The sequence below is a fragment of the Sturnus vulgaris genome, chromosome 4 (assembly GCF_052056855.1).
Source record: "Sturnus vulgaris isolate bStuVul1 chromosome 4, bStuVul1.hap1, whole genome shotgun sequence".
NCBI classification, from domain to species: Eukaryota; Metazoa; Chordata; class Aves; order Passeriformes; family Sturnidae; genus Sturnus; species Sturnus vulgaris.
In genome coordinates this window covers 74,177,893-74,201,294 of record NC_142246.1, presented here as the reverse complement: position 1 = coordinate 74,201,294, position 23,402 = coordinate 74,177,893, and the positions used below count along the sequence as shown (strand labels likewise).

General features: G+C 50.7%; 1 protein-coding gene and 1 long non-coding RNA gene across 2 annotated transcripts; one reads left to right on the top strand and one right to left on the bottom strand.

Moving 5' to 3' along the window:
* Positions 1-1,750: 1,750 nt before the first annotated feature.
* EREG (epiregulin) lies at positions 1,751-9,590 on the top strand. Its single transcript, XM_014884965.2, has 5 exons — positions 1,751-1,889; positions 7,286-7,369; positions 7,516-7,639; positions 8,195-8,341; positions 9,180-9,590. Exons 1-5 carry the CDS (start codon positions 1,844-1,846, stop codon positions 9,238-9,240), a joined length of 462 nt encoding a protein of 153 aa, XP_014740451.1. The 5' UTR covers positions 1,751-1,843; the 3' UTR covers positions 9,241-9,590.
* A 4,163-nt stretch (positions 9,591-13,753) lies between these two features.
* LOC148224114 (uncharacterized) lies at positions 13,754-22,896 on the bottom strand. The gene is made up of 3 exons (XR_015803590.1): positions 22,491-22,896; positions 20,733-22,177; positions 13,754-14,874 (listed from the first exon to the last, which is right to left on the bottom strand). It is a non-coding gene; the product is annotated as an uncharacterized LOC148224114 (long non-coding RNA).
* Between the last annotated feature and the right edge of the window lie 506 nt (positions 22,897-23,402).

The window sequence follows — 23,402 nt, the reverse complement described above, 5'->3', positions numbered from 1 at the left end:
AATTGCTATTCCTTCCTTTACTCATGATGATCCCCGAAAGAGCAGACAATAAAATCCTTAATAAGGGGGATCAGCACAAATTAAGCAACAAAAACAGTCATGCGGCATCAAAAAAGACACCATCTACATGGCATGACTAATTGTAGGTGAAAAAAAGGGGACTTAGAAAAAGATGCCAGCTATGCCATGTCCCACTTGCTGTGGAGGGTATCCTAAATGCTACTTTCACACTGAGCCTTATTACATTTATCTTGCCAACTCTCATACCATTTAGGTAATTAGTAAGTGGTGCTGACACACAATTCTGTGGCAACGTGCTGCCTTTTTTTCACTTCAGCTTCTCCAAGCTGCTGGAGAACTAAGAAAATGCTCCAGAAATAAGGGGTATGATTCATAAGTAGCCGATCTATTGCAGCCCCCTTGAATGAATGTCTTTATTACTTAGAACTGCATTCTGCACATGGAGTTGTGGTATATGTGGTATATGGTATTCTGCAGTATCTTCTGCATTTACCTCTCGTGTATCAATAACTGCTTCTAGAGCAGAGAAACTAGGGACACTTAAGTCATCAGCTGTCACAGTGCAGCTCAGAGCCAATACTCAGGTTCTTTTCACTACGACAGAAGCTTATCAGTGCCACAATAAACTGGGTATCGATGTGCCTTTAGGGAGGGAGGTAAGGCTGGGGAAGATGATTTTTTCTTTAGAAGGAAAAGTAGTAAACCATCATTGCTGAGCTGTTTGTTGAGGTGAAACACACTTCATACTTTAGGCAAATGTGTGCAGTAGGGATTTGGTGGGTGGGATCCCTCCGTCATCTGATGGTGGGATCTAACTGCTGAACGAGGTCTTGCCTAATACAGCGGCAAAGTGTGTGGGCTTCAACAGGATGCTTGAAAGGAATCTTTTAAAAAGTAGCTGTAACTGGTTGGCTGCTCTTGCAAGGATCTTAGAACTGAAAGAAGTGTTGCTTCCAGGAACTGCCTGTGCTGCTGTGTCGTGATGGGGCCAAGGGCTGGAGGGGGAACGTGGCACACACACCCCCTTAGCCCGAGACCATTGCGGCCAGCTCAGGGGCCGGTGAGGTGCTGGCACTCCTGGTGCCTGGCTGTGACTTAATAAACCATTTCTGCCCCTAGCTCCGGCACTCTCTGGCAGTTGTGTGCTGAGGGTCACTTCTGAAATGCCAGGAGTTGGAAGATTAGGCCAGCACGTTTCCAGCTGCCCACCCTGGGGTGTTTCCCTAACCTTGCTTTAGGCACAGGTGCTGTTCGTGGCAATGCAATGGCCCAGTGATCCTTTGAGTGCCGGCAGGGTCTACCCTGGGTCCGCAGGGCCTCGTCCCATTGCACATCGCAATGGATGCTTTGAGGAGAAGCAGAGACAGCGGTCCGGAGGTTGTGCCGTAGGCATCCACATCCCCGGGAAGTCCTGGGCATCAGTGCCCGGGCTAAACCGCTCAGAGGGCTCGGGTGATTTTACGGCCCCAGGTACCATTTGCAGTGCTCCCTGCGGGAACGAGGGACACCGACTGCACCAGGCTGACGGCCGTAGGGGGCAGAGCTGCCCCCGCTCCCGGCTCTGACCGTGCCCGATGCTGTCGGGCATCGCCTGCGGGCAGAGCGGGGTCGACCCCGTTTGGCCCGGCCCGAGCGCCGAGGACGATTCAAGCAGGAAGCGCGGAGGCTGAGCGACCCGCTCTGCCGAGCCGGGCGGGCCGAGCGGCCCCGCCTCTCGTCGGGCACATAAAAGTGCGGGCCGGCGGCCGGGCGATTCCACACCGCTCCTCCCTCCTCCTGCTCGCTCCCTGCTGCCTCCTCTGCTCCCTGGGCACTGAGGGCTATGGACGCCGGCTGCCTGTGGGCCCGCAGCCTGCTGCTCTTCCTCGGTAAGCGGCGAGGTCTCCGTTCCCGCGGGCAAGGGCTGGGAGGGCATCGGGTGCTGCGTCCTGGGGCAGGGGCATTCTTTGGCTGCTGCGAAATCTGCGTCAAAGCATGAAGTTCAGGTTGCCTTCAGATTAAGCTGATGGGTTTTTCTCCGAGATGAAGTCCCAGGCGCTGACAGGTGTACTTGGGCGGATTGTATGAGCTGAGGAGTGGAGCGCACACCACACTTTGTCGCGTGTTATTACAGGATGTTTTATTGCTTGTGCGATGCCCAGGTGTGTCCTGTGACTGAGTGGAAGTGAACATTCTTTCCCTTCTCCCCAGCTCTGCTGCCAGTGCAGTCTGTTCTCTTTCACCTTGACTTGTCCTGTTTGTAACCCGGTCCTGCTGCCTTTGCCCAGGCAAAGCTCTGGGTGAGCTCAGTGGGTGAATCCTCAGCAGCAGGAACTTACTTAGGATAACAAAACAGGTTGTGGCCTCCTTCTGCTTGACACTTCTCCACCTCCTCGCTGGGAGCGGGTTACTCTATGGTATGACATAAGCTACCTGAAAGTCTCAAGTGAACACGTGTGTCCTTAGAGCATCAAGAATCCTGGGGCCAGGGTGTGCTGTGATGCAAGAGCTGATCCTTGTCACACACCTCCACGGGGCGCTGGCAGTGACAGGTGGCGACTGCTGAGAGCTGGCCCTGTTGGGCAACTTGAGCTGTGTGGGCAGCGCAGTCCTGAGACCTGGCACACTCACACCTTGTTTTAATGACAAAGCATATTCTCACACTCTTCATGTTGGGCTCGTGGTCATAGTTGATGGACAAACTCAGTTCCCAAGACTTCTCTTTTGGGATAGATGTTTTCCTCACCTTCCAAGCCCGCTGCAGTATGAGTTTGTATCTTTCATCTTAGCTGGGTACTTCCATAACAGTTGATGGATCAGCTGCTGCACAGTATCCCACTTGCCAGGACAGCAGGCTAAACATCTTGTAGTCTGTGAGTCAGCCATGCTTTGCACAAAACTGACACTAGTAGGAACTGGTATGTCTTCATGGATCTGTACATGAATTTCTTTGTTTCCGGGGCAGGCACAACATTTAATAGTAAGGGATGGATTAGTCAGCAAGGTGGATCATAACAAGTGCTATGAGCACTTTACTGCCTTCCCCTCCCAGGGCAGGAGTGTAAGAAGACCTTGGTGCTTCTGGGAAGACTGTTTATCACTGGTATTGCGCCAGACTGGAAGAAGTTCCCTGCTGAATGGCTGAAGCCTTACTGAAGTCACAGTCTTTGCCAGGTTCATTTCCTGGCTGTTGTGGGCTTGGAGACCGTGCAGCAGAAAGGCAGTGGTGGGAGAGAGATGTCACTCACTCCTAAGGGGACACGGTGTTATGACAGCCACCTGTGGATGGGGTGGTGATGGGGACAGGCCTGGGCCCTGCCTTTTCCGGGAGTTGCTGCAGGAGCTTTGGCACCCATCTCTTTGTGCTCACTGTAATGGCCACTCAGTGGGGAAGGCAGGCACTGGTCCTCCAGAATCAGCAGACAGCTCCAGGAGCTGCTGACCTTATGTGTTCCTGTGTCAAATTCTCCTGGCTGTCAGCAAATTGGCTCGGCATAAAGATCACTATGTCTGATGATGGGGAAAGTGTTAGTGGCTGATGTGTCTGGCTGGAAGTAATAATGGATTTCCACTTCGGTGGCATTGGAACCTGAGCCCTCACAAGAGGGCTGGAAAGCAGTGTGGCCGAGGCACGGGGGCAGCATGTGAGTGAGACCACTGGTGTGTAGGTCTCCGGGGGGGTAGAAGCAGTACTGGGATGACTGGGTGCACGTTAGTGCATTGTCTCTGCTTAAGGGCAAGTCTGGTACAATGCTGAAGATGATTGTGTGGACCTGTAGCAATTTTAGAGCACCAGTCTTCCCATGACAGACTGGTGTTTCCAGCGCTGCCTTAGAGCTGCTGTGACCTGATCCTGGACGTCCGCAGCTGTGAGTCTGCAGTTCTGGAACTGAACAGTGGTAGTAGGGATGCTCACAAAGCCAGTGGCACAGACTGGCTAACTTCCATGTTCCCTACTTGGTTTACACAAAGAAGGCCTTAGACAGTTGAGACATGCCCTGGGCGTCCAAAATCAGGTGATAGGGATGCACCTTGATCTGTCTTTGCAGTTAAGATGGACTGAGATCCTTCAGGCGTGTCACCCAGGCACCTCTGCTTTGGAAGTGCAGCCCATGCGGAGGGTGTAGGTGCTGCTGCTGTGGCACAGGGACCCGAGAGATGCCAAATGGGAGGTAGCATCACTGAGGTGAATTAGTACAAGACTGGCAGTCTCGGTGACAAAGCCAACTCAAACAACGATTGAGCTCTCAGAAACCTGACAGTTCCCCTAGTGTAAATCCTCCGCAGAGCAGTCTTCGGTTTAGTGTATCTCGCATGTACGTCCTTCATCCTCAGCAGTCATCCTGCCACTGGAAACTGCAGCTGGCTCGCAGTGGGCAAACTGGTGATTAACCCTTGCGGGTCTTCTCTGACAGAGGCTGCAGGAAACAAAGGCCCTCATTTTCCTTTCATCCCTCATGGCAGGACAAGTAAGCAGCAGCATTATTCCTGTTCCAGTGAGTGCTGTCACTGTTCACCTTGCAGGAATACCTGTGAAGCCGGATGGGATTATGTTCATGCAGTGATGTAGGAATACAACGTGTAACACTCACATTCCTGCAAGACACATATGAAAATCCACCACCTCATTACTCTTATCTTGTACCCTACGTTTGCTTAATGAACAGTGAAGGAATAAAAATATAACCTCTCCCAGGTGCTGTGTTTAGTATGCATCATCTGATAAATATCCTGGGAAAGGCTCTCCTTTTCCACTGCTTCGTGCTTATCCCTTATCCTCCCAGTGATGTCAGTGGGGAAATATGTGCATGGGGGAAAGGGCAAAACACAGCAATGCAGAGCAGGAAGAACTTTGCCCAAAACCAGCAAATACTGTTGGGTGTCAGCAAATATCCAAGCCTGCCTTGGATATCCAGTCCAGCCTTTCCAGCCCTGAGTGCCTGCAGTGAGGTGGAGAAGGCACCCACACATGGCTGAGTTCGGGAAAGCCCTTGGGCAGTGTTGGAGGAGGAGATTATTTTTCATTTGTCCCTCGCAGATGTTTGAGTTGTGGCCTTTAACTGGAAAGCCATGCTTCCTTCTGGAGCCAAGAGGAGAGCTGACCTGTCTCTTCCATGGCCCTGCATTGGAGTTTTCTCAAATGCGAAAGCCGGGTTCTGCTAAGTCTCAGACTGGGAACTTCAGCTTAAAAAGCAGCTGCTCGGGTTATGCCCAGGTCAAGGAAGTGTGCAAACTGTGACTGAAATGTGTAGGCTGCCTGAGATCCTCAGTTGTTTTAATCCATCTGCTTAACAAGTGGATATCTGGGATACCTCTGGCATCTTTAGCCTTGGCTTTTGTTAATTTCTGTCCTTACTTCTTTCTGTGACATGATGTATCCTTAGTGGGACACTGCTGTCCTATGCCACAGCTCCTCCCTGCCAAGGGAGCAGCTTAGTCCATGGAGCACTCCTGAAATGTCCCCCTACTTCCTGGGAAGAAGAACTGACTCGGTAAATCTTTTTCCAGCATCTTTTAGGACCCCAAGTCCCTGAGCTGCCACTATCTAACAGCTGATGGACTCTTCTTTCACACACTCGGACTTTCTGTTTTAGCAACTCGGGCTGGCCCCACAGAAGTGTTAAACTGCTGCTGCTGAGGAAATCTACAGTGTGCACACTGCTGCTTAAAAAAAAATCCCACCCTGAAAGTAAACTTGCATGTCCTGCCCCATTGGAGGAAAAGGCAGGTCCTGCTGAGTCATGCCAGCTGGCACAGGAGTCTCCAGCTAGTACAGGTGCTGGCATCATGGATCTGTTACTGTTGCTCTGGCTCTGGGGGACCCCGGCTTGGTTCCTTCTTCTAGAGCTTGGTGGAAATCTGACTTATTAGCTTTGCAAGGAATGCAGTGTAGAGGGAGTTAAGAAGGAGGAATGATGTTTATAAAAATGCAAACACAGGAAGAAGCCCTGTCCCTCTTAGATATTCCTGTTGGTTTTGTGCGTAGCTGGAATGATAAAGGAAGCCTACTAATCACCCAGAAATAGATGAGCTGCCGGAAATCCATAAATTACCACTACTAGATTTAACCCTGAGATGTAATGAAACTTTCTAATAACTGGAGTTGAATTAGAACGATCAGGAAATTATGGAGGCACACTCCCTCCATTAGACATGCATGACCTGACGAGTTAATAGAGGCAAACAGCCCAAAGACACAAATTACAAACTTCCGTGGAATGGGGCTGATGACTAAGCAGTTCATGAGCAGGTTAATTTGTGACCACAGCAGGAGTGTTAGCCAGGTGGATTTCATGGCCAGCCAGGGCAGACATTCACTATTCACTCACTATTCCTCACGGACTAGCCATGAAGCTACAGGTACCTGCACTGGCTTTTGAATCCTTTTTGGAAATATTCACTGAACTAGTGGAATACCTGAAAGCTATACCTATTTCTTCTGGTGTTCTGCTAAGTAACAGTGGCTCAGGGTCCATAAAGTGGTCAGTAACCTCTCCAAGCCCGTGGGCAGGTGAGGAGTATTTGGTATCTTGTGTTTGTGGCTTTGCAAGCAGGCTTTTAACCAAAGAACTGCCAGAAGAGTGGGTGTCAGTGCAGGAACTGTCCAGCCTTTCAGCTGTCTTCAGCAAAGAGAGGCTGAGGAAGTTCTTTGCTGGTAAAGAGCAGCTTTTGTGTTAAGCCTGCCTTGAGCAGTTTGTGGTCTCTGAAGCCAATGGCGGGGTGCTGAGCCTGGCTCAGCATTGGCCTGGTGTGCTGAGTCACCAGCTGCACTGACTTGCAGATTCCTAGGAAATTCTCTTCCTGTGGGCTATTGTGAGTCAAGGATATCTTGATTTTGATCAGCAAAAGGACTCCTCCTGTGATGAACGCTGGATTGTCATGCCTAATTGTGGAAGCCCGGCTACTTCCCCTGCACAGGTGCCATGCCAGACCAGTCAGAAACTAACATAATCATCAAATGGCCTAATTCCTGCCTCTCCCCATAATCTCTCCAAGCCTGTTCCTGCCCAGTTTCACTCAGAGTGTGGCTGAGAGGTGGTCACAGACACCAGGTTTCTGTTGAATCTTTGTCCTGCATTATAAGTTTGTGTTTCAGTGATGTTTCTTTGGGCTGCTGCATATAATGTAGGCAGCACATCACTCAGACCTGTTTTATTTCAGCTTTCAACTTTGGGTCTTTCCTACTATGATGAGAAGTTTCTGTTGTTTTATTAATTACTACAGCAGCTTAAATACTGAACTCAAAATGCATCTTTTTTTGACTACTGTTTTTATTCTCTTACAGGTTACCTATTGCAAGCAGTCCTGGGCACAACAGTGATCCCATTATGTGGGCCTGGTGAAATGGAGAACTGCACCACAGCGCTCAGTAAGTACTGCACAGCTCTTTGTAAATAACAGATCTTTGGTTCCCATCTTCCTTGGGCTGGCAGCCTCACCGAGGTGCCCTTGGGAATCATTTTTCTGTGAGCAGCATTGCCCACATCCCGGGGTGCTAATGAAATATCCTTGCAGTCCAGACAGAGAACAGCCCACGTGTGGCCCAAGTTGGGATAACGAGATGCAAGCCTGAAATGAAGGACTACTGCTTCCATGGGCAGTGTGTGTACATCGTGGACTTGGATGAGCACTACTGCAGGTATGGACAGGCCACAGTGACCCTGCAGAGCTCCCTGAGGTGGGCTTTGAGGTGAACTTTGATCTGGCTGCCCCTGACACTTAGTGAAACACCAATCCAGCCAAGTGTTAGATGCTCACAAGAAATTGAAGAGGAGCACCGTGTCTGTAATGCTCAGCTGCGTTTAAAGAAGTGTTAAGCACATGTGCTGCCTCCAGTGATCTCTGAGAGAGTCTCAGACACCTGAAATTAGTGACCAACGCAGCTTAGACTTGGGACATTCATTCTGATGTGCTTCCCTGTCCATCTGTATCTAGAGCTCAGGCACAGCACCAAGGTCTCTCCTTTGATCCAGCCTATGGAATAAAGAAATAAAAATGCTTTAGGCATTTTTAGGGGGAATTGCTCATTTACCTGAACAATTTGCAGCCGTCTCTAGGACCACATGGGCTTGAGTTCCATCAGCTGAAGTGTCTTGTCCCTGAGGAAAGAGCAGGCCAGCAGCTGGGATGCTCTGTGAGCTGCTGAGGTGTAACCCCATCTGCGTGTCTGTGACTGTGCCTCTCTCACCCTCAGGTGTGACGTGGGTTTCTCTGGGGTGCGCTGCGTGCACTCGGAGCTCGTCCGGCAGCCCCTCAGCAAGGAGTACGTGGCCCTGACCGTCATCGTGGTACTGCTCTTCCTCGCTGCCCTCTCCCTCGCCAGCTACTACATCTGCAGAAGGTGAGACTCGTGGTGCTGGGGGCTCGGGAGGCCGAGCCAGCTGGAGGGGTCGGGCATCCTCTGAGCACCCTGGGTGGCCTGGAACACGTCACTCACCGGGCAGTTCGATACACAGACCCGCCCAGCTGCGCTTGAATTGCTCGGGACAGGCAGTGGGCTGGCAGCGTGGCATGGCCCAGACTGCAGGCCAGGCAGCAGCACTCCCAGGATACTGGGGCCCTATGGGCTGGTTCATGTCTGGCCTAGAGGGTGTTGAGATCAAGGAGAGAGCAGATAGGGAATAGGAAAATTCTGTTTCATTCATTTGTAATGCCATTCCATCAGGCATCAGGGACTGGAGAGCTGATTTGTTGATCTGGTATGTTACTGTGGTGAGTGCAATATCATGAGCACTGCCTTATCAGCTTCACCATGGGGGACAGTACTCTTCTCCATGAACAGATCCAAAGCAGCAGGAATCATTCTCCAGCCTAAAAATGAATGGTAAGCGTTTGTCAGAGAGCTGAGGAATTGGAACAGCTGCAGAGGGAGAGCTCAGCTTCCCACATCTGGTAGGTAGCTAGATGATAACCTGCAAGATTTCTCAAAGACAAACCTAGTACCAGCAGGAAGACTTTAATGCAGATGAGGAAATTTCAGTGAAGAGTCAAGAAAGGAGACTGCATTCAAGTGATGTCAGACCTGGAAATGAGCACAGACAGAGCCAGCTGCTAGACATTTATAACAAATGTGAGGAGCTTGTACAGTTATTTTTCCTTCCTTCCTTTACCCCCCACTCCCCATCACTCCCCAAAGGCAACTGGCTTTCCAGAACTCACATTTGTTTCTTCTACTCCAGGTACCGAAACAAGAGGAGACAAACAAATGCCAGTGAATACAAGGAAGTTGGTGCCCTATAGGAGAAACTGTGGCTTCCAGCAACGTTCCGTTTGTCTTGATGGACTCAGTGGCTACCCATCTATTTAAAATGTTTTTTTTTTGTTAATAATATTTACAATATTTATAACCTTGTAAAAATTTCAATTGTTTGGTGATTCAATAAGCATAGGTCAAGCATTTTATTTTCAGTGTTTTATTTTTTTATTAAATAATATTTCCCAAAAGGGAATCCCACCTAAGTGGTTCTTTGGGATAGAGATATATTTTTATAAAAACTCGTCTTCTTGCTCTGGAGAGAAGAATTTTATATTTATTCTTGTGAATATACTCAAAGCACTTGTATTGCTTGAAATAAAAGTTCTAGACAAGGTCAAAATGTCTGCTGATTCCAGAGGATGGTGGTAAATGGAGTTACCTCCAGCTGGCATCCTGTCACGAGGGATGTTCCCCAGGGCTCAGTACTGCGACCACTCCTGTTTTGTATCTTTATCGACAAATCCTCATGAAAGGAAAGACATTCAGAGCTTGGAGCATATGCAGAGAAGGAAGGTGGGGAAGGGTCTGGAGCACACATGTGATGAAGGGCAGCTGAGGGAGCTGGGGGAGCTCAGCGTGGAGAAAAGGAGGTTCCGGAGGGGGCCTTTTGTCTCTCCACAACTCCCTGACAGGAAGGGGCAGCTGGGGTGGGTCGGGGGATCTGCTCCCAGGAAACAGGGACAGGACAAAAGAAAACAGCCTCAAGCTGTGCCAGGGGAGGCTTAGGTTGGATATTGGGGAAAATTTCTTCACTCTAAGCTGTCCAGCCCTGGCAGAGGCTGCCCAGGGCAGTGGTGGAGGCCCCATCCCTGGAGAGGTTTAACAGACATGTAGATGTGGCACTTGGGGAGATGAGCTATTGATAGTTTTGGCAGTGCTGGATTAATGCTTGGACTCTATGATCTTACAATGAAACCCAGCGTGGCTTGCCTGCATGTCTTTGAAGCCTCAGTAATTAATCTTGGAGAGAGAAACCACAGTATTATTAATAAAGTGTATCAATGCACCTTAGTTCCAATGGATAGTTTTAACTGGCACAAATGGAGGAAGTTTCAGAGGACAGCTCTAGTGCAGCATATCCAACATGTACTGCATGACAGCAGCATGGATCTTGGCTCACCCATACCCTCAGGAAGGTTGTGCTGGCTGTATTTTGGATTTCAGCAGGGAGGCAGCAGCACAAGCTGGTGAGTCCCTGCAGCTGAACATACTAACATGTGGCAGCTCAGGGTGTGGGTGTAGCTGCAGCAGGACACCTGCTTCAGAGCCAGCACGAGTCCTCCCCGTAGAGTTTCTGTCACAGCATCCATTGTACAGTATGGAGCAGGGCAAGAAAGATTTTTGAGTTTGGCCATATATACCTTGTTGGCCTAAAACAGTGATAAAATATCCTGCTGAGTTTAGCTGAACCCCAGGTGTTGGCTCCCTGTGAACAAGAAGGATTCTTGCAGCACCTGATTCATCCCTGCTAATCCCATCCCTTCCCAGGCTTTCAGAAGATGTGAGAAAAAGCCCAACCTTTACGTCATTGCTGGTCCTTGCCAGGCATGCAGGCAGGTACTGTGGAGCTGCGTTGTTGGGTGTCCGTGGGTGTGAGAGCGGTGATCCCTTGGCTTGTGCAACACTGGGTTATCCTGTAGGGATTATGCTCGCCGTGCTGGGTCTATGCAGGTAGCCTGTGGCTACCTTCTGAGGTGACCTAAGTGCTCATTGTTGGCAGTGCTACAGGCCTGTGTCTTCACCCAGCCCTCAGGTCAGTCAGTGGTTGAAATGAGTTTGGTTGGTGCAGAGTTTTCCCTGCTCTGCCTGGACCCTCGGGTCTCCCTTCAGCATCAAACTAGAAGAGGATTGTTGATCATTCCCAGTTAACTGGGTTAACTCTGTGTCACAGGGCCCTGATTAGCTGCTCTTCAGCTTTTCACTTCCTCTCTCCTTCTCCTGTAATCCAGTTGTGACACAGGAACCTGTTCTGCTGGGTAACTGGTGACAGCTAATGGCAATCCCAGCCACAGCTTCGTTGTTACACAGCCTTTCCCAGTGGTAAGATGTGGCAAAAATCGATTCTTGGAGCCTCTTTCCACTCTTGCTGTGGCCCAGTTAGGACACGTAGTGACACGTCTTTTTTCCCCCTCAGGCTTCCCTGCCTGTCTGTCAGCTACTCTGGCCTGTCCCTGTTTATCCTCCAGAAACTCTTCCTGGACTCTCAGAGAGGCTCAGTCCAGAGGCCTGGTCCCCAAACACCGACCTTTTTGCTCCTCTGCTCTACTGGGCAGGAGAATCCCAAAAGGGGACCTGAGCAGTCCCTGGAGCTGCAGATGCATCTTTCTGCTGCAGCACTCAAACCCACATGTCCCTTGCTGCTCTTGCAGAATTATGACTGCAGTAACAGCAGCAGCCTTGGGTTTATCCTGCCTTACACTTTGGGTCAGACACATCCAACAGGAATAGTCCACTTTCAGGCCTGTGCAGGATTTATTTGGAGTTTTTTATCTGTCTTAACCTTTAGCTGACTGTCCTGATCTGGCTTGGGCTTTCTCCACCTATCCTGTTGCTCATCTGACTCCCAGCCCACAGCAGCCCTTCCAGCACCTGTGTTTTTCTCACTCTTGCACATGATTGAGAAACAGCAGAGCTTGGGGCCACATACCAGCCTGCCACCTCAACAGCTTGTGCTGGCTGGACGTAGATTGCCAGTCCAGCAACCACACAGCCGGGTCCTGGGGACACACCCCAAATAATTTCTCTCTGACAATGAACCTCCCTCATTCTTTCCATGGTTTCTGCTGGCACCACCTCTGTCCCTCTGGTGCAGCTCTTCCTCACCTGCACCACCCCCTCTCAGAGTCACCTTTGGCTGCCTCTTTCCTGTGGTGAGAGCTCCCGTGGTGTGCCTCCCAGGTGGCCCTGCCAAAGCCTCCTGCCACAATGGCTTTGCCTGCTGCAGCAGTGGTACAGGCTCCTGCCAGGGCAGGTCCTCCCTGCCCACGACAAACTGCTTCACAGCAGAGGGGGTGTGTGTGGGGACCAGGGACTAGAGGCTGGTGATGGAGAAATCCTCCTGATGACCTGGTCATCATACAGGTAGGTGACAGGTGGCCATCAGCCTGTCCTCAGGGCCACCAGCATGTCACTGTGCAGGGTTTCTGCTGGGACACTTGTGCTGGCAGCTTTCTGGAGGACTGAGCAGCCACAGCTCCCGTAGCTGCAGGGGTGCTCCATTTGACATCTCCCTAACCTTTTCAAACCTGTCTCATCCCGGATTTGCCCTCTTGGTAACCTTGCCGTGGGATTCTTGCCCACAGGTGTGTATATTTTATCCGAAACTCATTCCAGCCTCTTGGGATTCAGGCAAAGGCCAGCTGATTCTTGTTTTCAGGCCTGGGGCTGTCTGACCTAGAAAGCAACAGCAACAACTCCTTCCTGACGTCCTATGGAAGGATTGTGCTCGTGTGAAGGCTCACTGTAAACACTCCAAAATGCCCTGGCTTTGTGCAGACATCACTGGTGTTGCTTTCCCTGTTCGCTACATGGCTGACTTGTTTTAAGAGGCCATTAGAAGAAAAACCATTCCAAAAGCAGCCACCAGTCACAGAATTGCAAGGAGATCTGAGTGTGAGTCCTTACAGCAACTTAAGCTACCCACCACCTCATCATTTCTTGAGGGACAAACATTTCCAGTGTCTGTGCCATGCCCAGGTACCAAAACTGGAGCTGCCATTTGCACAGTGTCTCCGGCTACCAGAGTGTTTAAAACCAACCCCCCTGTCACACACCCTGCAGCTGCAGCCCCCAGGGCAGCTGCTGTGGCAGTGCAGGCAGCTCCAGAGCTGACCCTGCTGCCTCCATAGGCCTGCTGCCATGGTGTGCCTCCGTCTTGGGCAACCTCAGTGCCCTGGGAATCACGCGTTGCCCTCCGCGGCTTTCCTCGGCGTGCGTCAGCCTGGGGCTCAGGAAGCCTCGGTGACTGTCCCGCTTACATCACACAGGCGGAGGACGTTTGGACAACCGGGCCTTGTCCCTGCTGAGGCAAGCCTTGGATTGCACAGCGCATCTGGCACCTCATGGTGCCCAGGGCTGCTCGTGAGAAGGGCAGGGATGGAGCTCAGGGAGGAGAGAGCAGCTTAAGCAGGCTGGAAAGACTCACAGGTTGTGTACTCATCGCATATCTGACCTGGGTCAGTAGCTCTCATCCTTTGTGTCTGTGCTGAAGAAAGGAGGGGTGGATGGACCAATGGACAGATGGGAGAAGGCAAGAAAAGAGGCACATAAGGAAGGATAGATGGAAGGTGTTTCATCAGTAAATGTAGAACTTTAGTCTTGCACAAATATACATCATTATTTTAATAAAGGTGGTGCCAAACCTAAATTATCCCAACACTCCCATGATATAATCCCATCCTATATGATTAAAAGATTTCCCAGCAAACTTGGAGATTAAGAAAACTGATCAAAAAATATTGAGAAATCTCGGTGCCCTACCCTGATGGTTGCCAGTCTGATCCTTCTGACCCAGTCACCAGAGGGCGTCAGCCTCTTGATAGGAAAATCCAGTTGGAATTTAAGAGATGAGATACAGTAGTGAACAGGCACCAGCCACAATTTGGAACCGTTTGTCCATGGACTTTTGTTCCCAATGGTCCTGTGACAGTGGCTCTTTCTGGTCTGGTTTGTTGGGCTAGTTCTTGATGTCCTTCATTATAAGGGGAAGCTGAAGAAGTTGGAAAAGCCATGTGAAGAGTAAGAGAGGTCAGTTCAACTGCCTCTTCCAGAGCTGCTATCATTTGTGCAGTACAGGCAGGGAAATGGAGGTTAATTTTAGGAGAGGAAACTGGCTGATGAGAGTGAATATCCATCTGGATACACACAACAGGGAAATAAGCCTTCAGGTCACTGCTGAGAGGAGGACGATGCTAACCTGACTGAGGACTTGTAATAAGGGGACAGAAAAATCAGAGACTAGAGTTTCATTGGGAGCAAGAAAGGATGATGAGGGGTTTGGCAGAAAAAAAAAGGATACAGAGGCGAAGTCTGAAGGAAACAGGACTCAGTGTCTCACAAAATCAGAGCACCTGCGACCTCCCAGACACATGGAGCTCACTCGGGGTCAGCTTCCCCAGCCCCTGCGAACCCTCACCAGGCAGAGAGGAACCTTTAAAGGGGGAAGGGCAAATGTCAGAAAACAGATTTAGGATTGTTTCTTCTCTCAGCACATTCATTTATTTATTTAGATTTCCCTTTTGCTGACATAACTGAGCTGGGGTATTTCATTTCAGCTGCTTCATCACTGCTCAAAGCTTGTGGGTTCTTTTCCAGCTCACACAGGTTGTTTTGTTCCAATGAATTCGTATCAAACGGACGAGAAAAAAAAATCAGTCCATCAGCTGATACTTCTGACAGGTTCGGCGTCCCGGGGCATTCCTAGCGCTGCTTTCGTTCCCATCTAGTGGCCACCTGGAAGATTGCACTCCCAGGTCCCCCGGTCTTGGCGGGTGTCATCCCATATTGGCAGGGCATGGGGACGGAGGAGGCTGGGAGCACAGCCTCCCTGCTTTGTTATGGCAGGCCATGGACAGTTAGCTGGGAAGTTTCCTGTAGAAAAGCAGTATGTTGTGTTCATCCTAAAAAAGACAGAGAACATTCTGAGCTTAGGAATACTGATATTTTTGTGTGCATCCAAAAAAAAGGTAGAAATTATGGCTCTCGGCATTTTCTTAATGCAAAATTTGGAGCACCGCCACCCCCAACATGGATAAAATAATATTTTTGGCATAATGCCCTGTTTCGGATTAGAAATGGAAGCTGGAAAACCAGACTTCCCAAAAGGGCAGATGCATGGCCTTGGTCAGTCCCCTTCTTAAATGCAGAGTTTCTCTGGAAGGTTCTCACCTGTCATTGGAGTGATTAATCACTAATGCAGGACTCAGTTTCCTGATATTTATGGCAAAGTTTTCCTTTCTTTGCAAACCAAAGGTGAGCATCAGCTGTCTCAGAGCTGTGCAGCCACCGACAGCATTTGTCAGCCTCACCCCTCACTTCTGCAGGAACCCTGAGCTCAGCCTGCCTTCGGCAGAGGCTGGAAGCTATGCCAAGCTCCGTGACAGATTTTATTCACCCCACAGCCGCCCTTCCTGCGAATTCATCACCTTGCAAATGAGCTGCTCAGGCTCATGGTCTGAGAATGCAGGAGTCACCGTGCCCTCCCAGGATTTTGGCAGTGACCTCAGCCCTGACGTGCTGAGCCCACCGATGGACACCTGGGATATCTGATTGCATGGCCGTGCTCTGGCACTCGTGGGTGGCAGGGAAATGCACTTGGCATCTCCCCTGGCATGGGCTTCAGACCCCATGTGTCAGAGAAGGCTGTGCTGTGGCCTCCCCTCTCTGCTGCTGCAGTGATGCTTTACCTGTCTTGTCTCCTTTGCAGGTTTCTGCCTGTGGTACAGCGTGGAGTCACCATTTCCAGCAGCAGAGTTCAGAGGTTGGAGAGGGGCTGCCTTTGTGCCCCACTGGATAGGCACAAAAACCTCAGAGAGCCGGGACTGGGCTCTGGGGAAGGGCTGCAGGGACAAGAGCAACTACCCCCGGGGCTATAGGCACAGGCATGGTGGCTCTGTCCCTGGGGCACCCGCTGGGAGAAGGACCCCGTGTTCAGCAGTGAGGCTGGGACAGAGCCAGTGTGAAAATCCCTTTTCTGGAGACATTTTAAGGTTGAGCACAAGGCCACTTGTTGCAGGTCAAGAGGACCCTGAGCAGCCTGAGCTCTCCTCCTCTCAGTTTCTTCCAAAACAAAGTGTTTACTTCCTCTGTGGCTTCATGTGTAGTGCCTAACACCTGCGAAATACAGAATTTGGCATTCACAGGGGTCAGGATACTTGAAATGGGATTCTTATATTGTCACTGTAGGACCAGTTCTGAATTTTCATATGGTTTTATGCATTTTTTTCAGCTCAGCTCCTTTGAAGTGTTTTTTTATTTTATTTGCCACCACTATGCTAATGGGAGGGGAAAATGGCTGTCTGGCTGCAATGCTTAGTGGCCTATTTCATGCATGTTAGATAAAATGTCTTTAAATCCTAAAATAATTTAACTGTAGTCAAACAATTGAATTTTCTTCCTCTTATTACACAGACACACATTAATCCCAGGCAACTTGAGCTCTCAGCTCTGCACTTGCCACCTCCAGGTTTCTCTCTCCCTGTTGAAGCAGACCTCTGCTCCTGCTGAAACGTCCTGGGTGAAGCCTACAAGGAGAGGAGCCGTGCAGACACTGGTAAAGTGGTGATGTGAGACACTTTAGGAGCGGTGAGACCTCTTGTCAGCAAAGCACAGCTTTGAGAGTGGGGTTTCTTGGTACACTTGGAAGCTGAGACTGGGCTTTGCTCCAGAGGGGCAGTGTCAGGCTTGGGTGGACCCAAACATGCCAGGATGGCATCGTGGCGTGCCAGTGTAAACTGGGTCCTCTCCAAGGCCTTCAAGAACAGGGTTTTTCCTGCATGAAGGCAAACCTGCCTATAGGAGAAAATGAGCCTGTGCCTGGGAAACCTCCTTGGCAGCATGAGTGTGCAATCTTTATGCAAATGAACCTTTACTCACGAGGTGTCTCAGCAGTCCTGTCCTGGGAACACGCTGGCCCCACGCTGCCGGGACACACGTGACACACAGGCAAGGGGGGCACCAGGTGACACACGGGGAAAGGGGACACCGGGAGCTCTACCTGCGCAGGTCCCGCTGATGGATGGAAGCAGCTTACAGAGCCCTCACTGAGAGAGCACGCTGACACGAGTGCTCCAGCTGCCAGGATTGACTGATTCCAGCAGCACCTTTCTAGTCTGCCAAATTTCATGCCCCTTTGCTGGCGCTCTGGCGCAGTTCAAGGCAGCCAGAGTCACGAGGACACAGCAACAATGGGATTTCCAAGGGAGCATAACTAACATGCCTGTGAAATGGAGTGTTGTCCTGAGCTTCTCTGCTTGCTCATGGCCTGTGAAAAAAATCACAATCCAGAGTGATCTATGTAATCATTGTTGTGTGTGCGTAGGAAGCCTTGCCTGGGCTTTGTGCTGGGGAAAAAACTTAGCTATGGCAAAGGTGAGAGGAAAGGAGTTGCTAATTGCTGTAGGCTTCTCCTGTGATTCATTCTTTCTCCACATACCAAATGACTTCAAATAGGTAAAGAAAATTCATCACCTGATGCACCGATGGGAAGGCACTAGGAAGATCTCAAAGCAAAAAAGCTGAGACTTAACTGCACTTCCAGGAGAAAATTCCCAAACAATCATCACACGTCCTTTATTTTTCTGCTGCTCTGGGCACAATTGGAAATAATGTGCAAGATGCTCCCAGTCCTTATGTGAGGCTGCATTCCCCCAAAACAAGCAGTACTGTATAATTTGCTCATAAGGTCTGTGCTGTCAAATGAGCTGTGATAGACATCTCCCAGGTGACTTCATACCCGAGCCCCCAAGGTGAGGAAAGGGATATAACAACCTCTCAGAATCCCTGCTGCAGCTTCCATCAGCACCCACACGCTTTAGGTCAGCCACACTTCCATGGCCACGACCCTTAAAGGTAAGCCCAGACTGTTGCCACTCCATCTCTACCAGCACGCAGTGGCATTTTGTTCTGGGGAGGCTTCTCTTAATTTGAAGATTTCTGCTCTGGCTCTTGTTCAGCTCAATCTCTGAGGCACCAGGGCAAAAACACCTCTATTTTCCCAAGTATATGCATCATTTTTCCAGCAGCCACCCTGCCCACATAACTACACCAGGTTTCTAGGTCAGTGCATCCTGGGATTGAGCTGGGACATTTCCAAACTCAATGAACAGTAGTCACACAGCTTCTGCTACCTTGGGCACGTTTCACATTCTAGCATTTTTTTTTCTCTTTAGAATGAATACTTCTTGAGCCCTTGCACAATGATCCAGTGGCTCCAATACACCTTTGGGAGGTGATGAGCTGGGTGCTCTCCTCTGCCAGGCACCGTTCTGGGCTGCAATACCGGAGGTGTTAGAGAGATGATCGGAGGATTTTGCTCATCTAACAATGGTAGATTAATGTGTAAAATAATGTGCACTGCAGGTGAAACACCATGATTCTGAAGGTACAGGGCTACTGTAACGTTGCCAGGTAGTTACAGGCACTGGCTACAACAGCTGAGCCTTTGTGTCCTTAGAGGTTTCTATCTAAGGCATCGTCCCCCTTCTGTCCAGTGGCCTCAGCAGGGTGGGTTTGCACTGAGGTACCATTGGGGAGCCTGGCTTGGGGTGCACGTGGGGATAGCCATGACCCTGCCCTCTTCAGAGAGTCTTGGGACAAGTTCCCGTGAATTGCCTCCGGGAAATAGAAGAAAGGGCAGCAATAGCAGGACGTGATATTTTAGAGAAAATTGTTAGCTGAAGGACAGCTCCCCATTCTAGTGTAAATCCAGTATTGCTTCACCTACCTGTGCTGGCTGCAGGCCCTTCAAATTACTGCTGGGGTCAGGATGTGCCCCCAAGCATTTGCAGGTTGAGCGATTGCACAAAAACGAGTGGGTGACTGCTGGAGGATGTGTTTGGTCAAAGGAGAGCTGTTCAGTGCATGCTGTGTGAAAAACAGAGCAACTGAAGCACAGGACAGTATGCTAACGGCAGGCAACTTCCCAAAAATCTTCCTAGCAGGCAGCAGGGATGGTTGTCCTGGGCAGGCTTGAAGCACCTTATCCCATGCCTGAAGCAAAACCAAGCCGGGCATGTCCCGTTGAACTCTGTCTAGTGAGAAGCAGCGACTGGAGCCACAACATGGCACAGGGCACTTTGCAAATGATCAGGCTGCATTCCCCACTGCCTGCCATTCAGGAAAGCCTGTGGGAAGCAAGTGTAAAACCCCACTGCTGTGATTTGGTAGCATCACACTCCTTAGCACTGCTGCGTGTTTCATCAGATTAAGCAGGGGTGCTCTGGGTCCCTGGAGTTGATGTTGTCTGAGAAGGTGTCCATTAGATTTTCAGGAGGGACTATTTTTTCATTTGTATTGATGTAAGTGACAGAAAATTCCACAAAATCTTGTTATTACAGAGCCAGCAGATTCCGTTCTTTTTGTTTTTTCTCCTTAGACATACCCTAAAAGACATGCTCAGATGCGGAGTGAGGGAAAACACAGAGCACTGGGCAGAATTTCTTGAGGGAACAGTGCATAAATTATTCCCTTTCTGGACAAGTTTTGCTCATGCAATCCCTGCTTCAGTTAAGTCTCCAGGAAAGGAGTGGAGCACAGGGAGAATGTCACCGTCTTAGCAAAATGATTCTTTGCTGAGCGCTTTCTCAGGAGGGAGGCACAGCCACCTGCATGTCTCATGCATGCATGTCTCCAAGGTCAGCAGACTCTACCAGTATCCACAAAGGCAATATCCAGGCCTTTTCCTTCCTTCCTCCCCAACACCCTGTCTATGCACTTGCATTCTCTTTATTACAGTAATCTTGATTTACATCAGCAGGAACCAGAGTCACACATGCCTCACTTCAAAGCTCCCTCCCTGCCTGTGAGGGAGCTGCTGATAGCTGCAGATAGTGGTGTCTGCAGCTCACAAGTGAAGTGAAAGTGTGGTGAGCTGCCCAGACAGACAGCACTCTGGTTTGAGGCATTACCCTTTTCCACCTGTTCTCAGCTGGATGGATGAGAAAGGATAACTCATGTTCAAACATCAGATCAGCTGTGCCCGCCCTTGCAAAATAAACATTTGATGTCAGTGAAGAAAATTAATGGGATGGTATTTCAAATACTTCCTTTCCCTTCACGTAGTTCTCAGGGGTTTTATCAAAAGTAAAGAGAGTGAATAAGATCCCAGTAGGCACTCAGACTCTCCTGGAAGAAATGATGTCCAAGTGTGTTCCTCCAAGGCCTGGCAGCTGTCAGCATGGGTGGCACTGCTCCTACACGGGTCCGTGTCTATGCCCAGATCATAATGGCACAGCTGGCTGTGTGCTGGCCACCCCCTCCTCCACAAACAAGGACAGCGATCAGAGGGACAAAGATATATCACCAATATCACCTGCACTGGGTGCTGCCAGGTGCTGTTTGAGCCCAGTCTGTGCTGAAGGTTTTCAAAATGTTGGTCCAGGCTCAGGGAGGACTAGCCAGACTCCTGAGCCCATCTCATCTCGCTTCACTGCCAGCCTATGGAAAACCAGGTCTGGCCCAGGGCACGTGCCAAGAGCTGTGCCCAAGCATGCAGCCCCCTGCACAGGATCCCTGCTCATCTGTAAGCTGCAGCCATTTGGGCTTGCCAGCCTTTGGGGCAGCTCCCTGTTCCCTGGAACCAAGCTCATGGAATAGCCAGAGCAAGGACTCTGAGCAGCAGCTCCAGCCTGGGTGTCCTGCCAGAAAACCCCGGGTGCTGCCGGGAGCGAGCGGTGGCTCAGTAGGTGGCACTCTGCATCCACAGGCAACCAGCACCTTCCCAAAGGTGAACCCTGCCCTTGCAGCCCCAGCAACTCACCTGCAGGCCCTGCTGCAGTGGGGTAGCCCAGGGGGGTGAGCCTTGCAGCCCTCCTCAAGGCTTCTCCTCCTTGCACCATGCCTGGGGATATCCTCTGGAAGCTCACCCTGGGGACAGAATCCAAGTGTCCTAGCCCTGGAAGAGGGCAGTGGCCAAGTTTGGTGCCTTTTCCCTCACAGCACACAGAAGAGCTGGGGCTTGTGGCAGAACCCACCCAGTATGTCCTGAAACATGTGATCTATGTGTTCTCTCGTAGAAACAGCCAAGCAGGGCTTGACCAGGAGGCTGCTGCTTGGGAAGAGCTCCCCTGATGTCCCACCAGAACCTCTCCGGACATAACTGGGTACCCATCACCATCTTGCTGCACTTTCTGGAATCTGAGGAGTTGTGCTGCTTGATGCCAACCTGCGCCTTCTTCAAGATCACAGGAGCAGCAGGAGGAAGTTGATGAAATGACAAATTTCAGTTGATTCATGACAAATGGCAAGCCAAATTCCTCGCTCCTGGCAGTCAGTGAGATGGAGCTATCAGCTGGAGAGTGGAGAAGAGAGGGAGCAGAGTGAGTCAGCCCCTGGATATATCGTGTTTGGTCTCTAAATAGTGCAGGTAACACGGGCAATTACACTTGGGACATCCAACCTTTCCCCTGCTAAGCCTCTTCCGATTGCTCAGCAGTTGGCCAAGTGCAGCAAACGGGACTGGAATGTTCGGTGCTCAGTATATTTCTCGGACCGGACTTAAAAAAATTGAAGTGTTTCCAGTGAATCTGATTTAAAAAAATGGGAGAAATTTAAATGTATTAACAGTTGAAGAAAACAAAACTTGTGGGGGGAGCTGTGGTGCCTGGCTGAAGAAGCCAGCCTTGAGCACAGCAGGAGGGAGGATGAGAGGGAGGATTCCTGGCTGATAAACTTTGCTTTGGCCATTCTCAAATCACCAACCCCATGTTCCAGCAGAAGAGATCCCAAACCCCGAAGTCTCTGCCTTTGGAGAAACTCCCCTCACATGCAAATGATCTCTGTGAACTCCAGGCACTGAGACTTACAGAGGTCTTGTGGGAAGGGAACTCCGGTCCGAGGGGGAAAGGAGGAGCCCTGTGAAACGCCTGACTGTCCCCCAAATAGCCCGGAAGCTGCTTGTTGACTGCCTGCAGAGCTCGCTGGTGTGGGGTTACAGTGATGAGCAGGATTTGCCTTTTCTCTGCTGCACCTCTGAGGACAGACAACAAAACCCCCAGACGTAAAGCTATCAGCTCACGCCAGCTGTTTCAGACAGTTTCAATTGCACCATGTACAAAAAGGCTGTCAAAGGTTTGCTGGAGCTGTCTGTGTCAGCTTAACATCTGAGTGACTGATTCAGCATCTTCGTTTCCAGACCTCTTGGGCATGGCCTCTTAGGATTGGCATGATCGGGCAAAGGCACCGGGAGCCACATATCGTGTATGCCTGTGGAATAAGGGAGAAGGTTCAACAGCTGAGCCCTTGGTTCAGTGATCTGGATCCCTGCCACCTTGAGCAAAGGCTCGATCAGCTTCCTGAGCTGTGAGTAACATTCTGTCCTGTCTCAGTTAAAAGGTCCAGATCCTCCTTTCCCAGTTCAGCATTGTCACCTGCTGCCCTCCCACCCCACTGTGCTGTGGTACCAGTCCCTTCATCCTCGACCTCCTGGGCATCTCTGGATTCTCATGCAAGACCAGCATGTTACAACCTGCTGTCCCACTTTTTCTCCCTTCAAAGCAGCAGTTCCCTCTACAAGTACCTGAAAGGAGGTTGTAGTCATGTGCAGCACCTGGTTGCTTCTGCTGTGCCTGCGGTGAGAGTACTGGAGGAACACAGAGTACTGGCCTTAAAAGGAGACAAGAGAGACTCAGATTAGATACTAGAAAACTGTTTTCACTGTTGCCCAAGGAGGTGGTGGGCTCATCATTCTTGGAGGTGTTCAAGAAGTATCTGGATCTGGTGCTGGGCCATGTGGTTTAGTGGTTTAGGGGTTACAGTGGCAGCGCTGGTTTGATGCTTGGACTTGGTGATCTTACAGGTCTCTTCCAACCTTAGTGATTCAGGGATTCTTCAGCAGGCCTGCTTCCCGCTTCTTCACTCAGCAGTCCGGAGCGGTGGCCGTGGGCAAGTGCCCTGCGGGGAGTTCTGCCGGGGCAGCTGAGCCGCAGTGCCCCGAGGAGCGCATTCGTCCCTGCCCAGTGGTGCCACCGCTTACTCAGCCGTTACTCATGAGCGGCTCAGGAGAGCACGCAACCACCGAGGCGAGGGGGGGCCGATCGCCGGGTTTTGTCGCTGGAAAACGCTCCTCCGGGAGCTGCGGGGAGCATCGGGGGATGCAAAGGAGCACGGAGACAGCCGACAGACAGGTGTGCCCACAATAACCCGCCGCGCCCCCGGCGCTGTGCCCCTCGCGGGATCCAGGCTGCCCAGGGAAGCTGTGGGTGCCCGATCCCTGGCAGTATTCAAGGCCAGGTTGGACGGGGCTTGGAGCAAACTGGGATAGCAGAAGGTGTCCCTGCCCATGGCAGGGTGGTATTCAATGTCCCTTGCAACAAAAAAGCCATTGTGAGGTTCATGTGTTTCTGTCATTTCGGGACTCCGTCATGCAGTGATTCTGGGATCCCACGATCCCGCCCCGCTGAGCTCCGCCCCTCTGACGCTGTTCCACGTC

What these genes read in the sequence shown, in the direction of transcription:
- EREG (XM_014884965.2), top strand. Translation starts at nt 1,844, where the DNA reads ATGGACGCCGGCTGCCTGTGGGCCCGCAGCCTGCTGCTCTTCCTCG. An exon ending in CAGCCTGCTGCTCTTCCTCG is followed by an intron (nt 1,890 to 7,285) that starts GTAAGCGGCGAG and finishes ATTCTCTTACAG; the next exon opens with GTTACCTATTGCAAGCAGTC. An exon ending in AGCTACTACATCTGCAGAAG is followed by an intron (nt 8,342 to 9,179) that starts GTGAGACTCGTG and finishes CTTCTACTCCAG; the next exon opens with GTACCGAAACAAGAGGAGAC.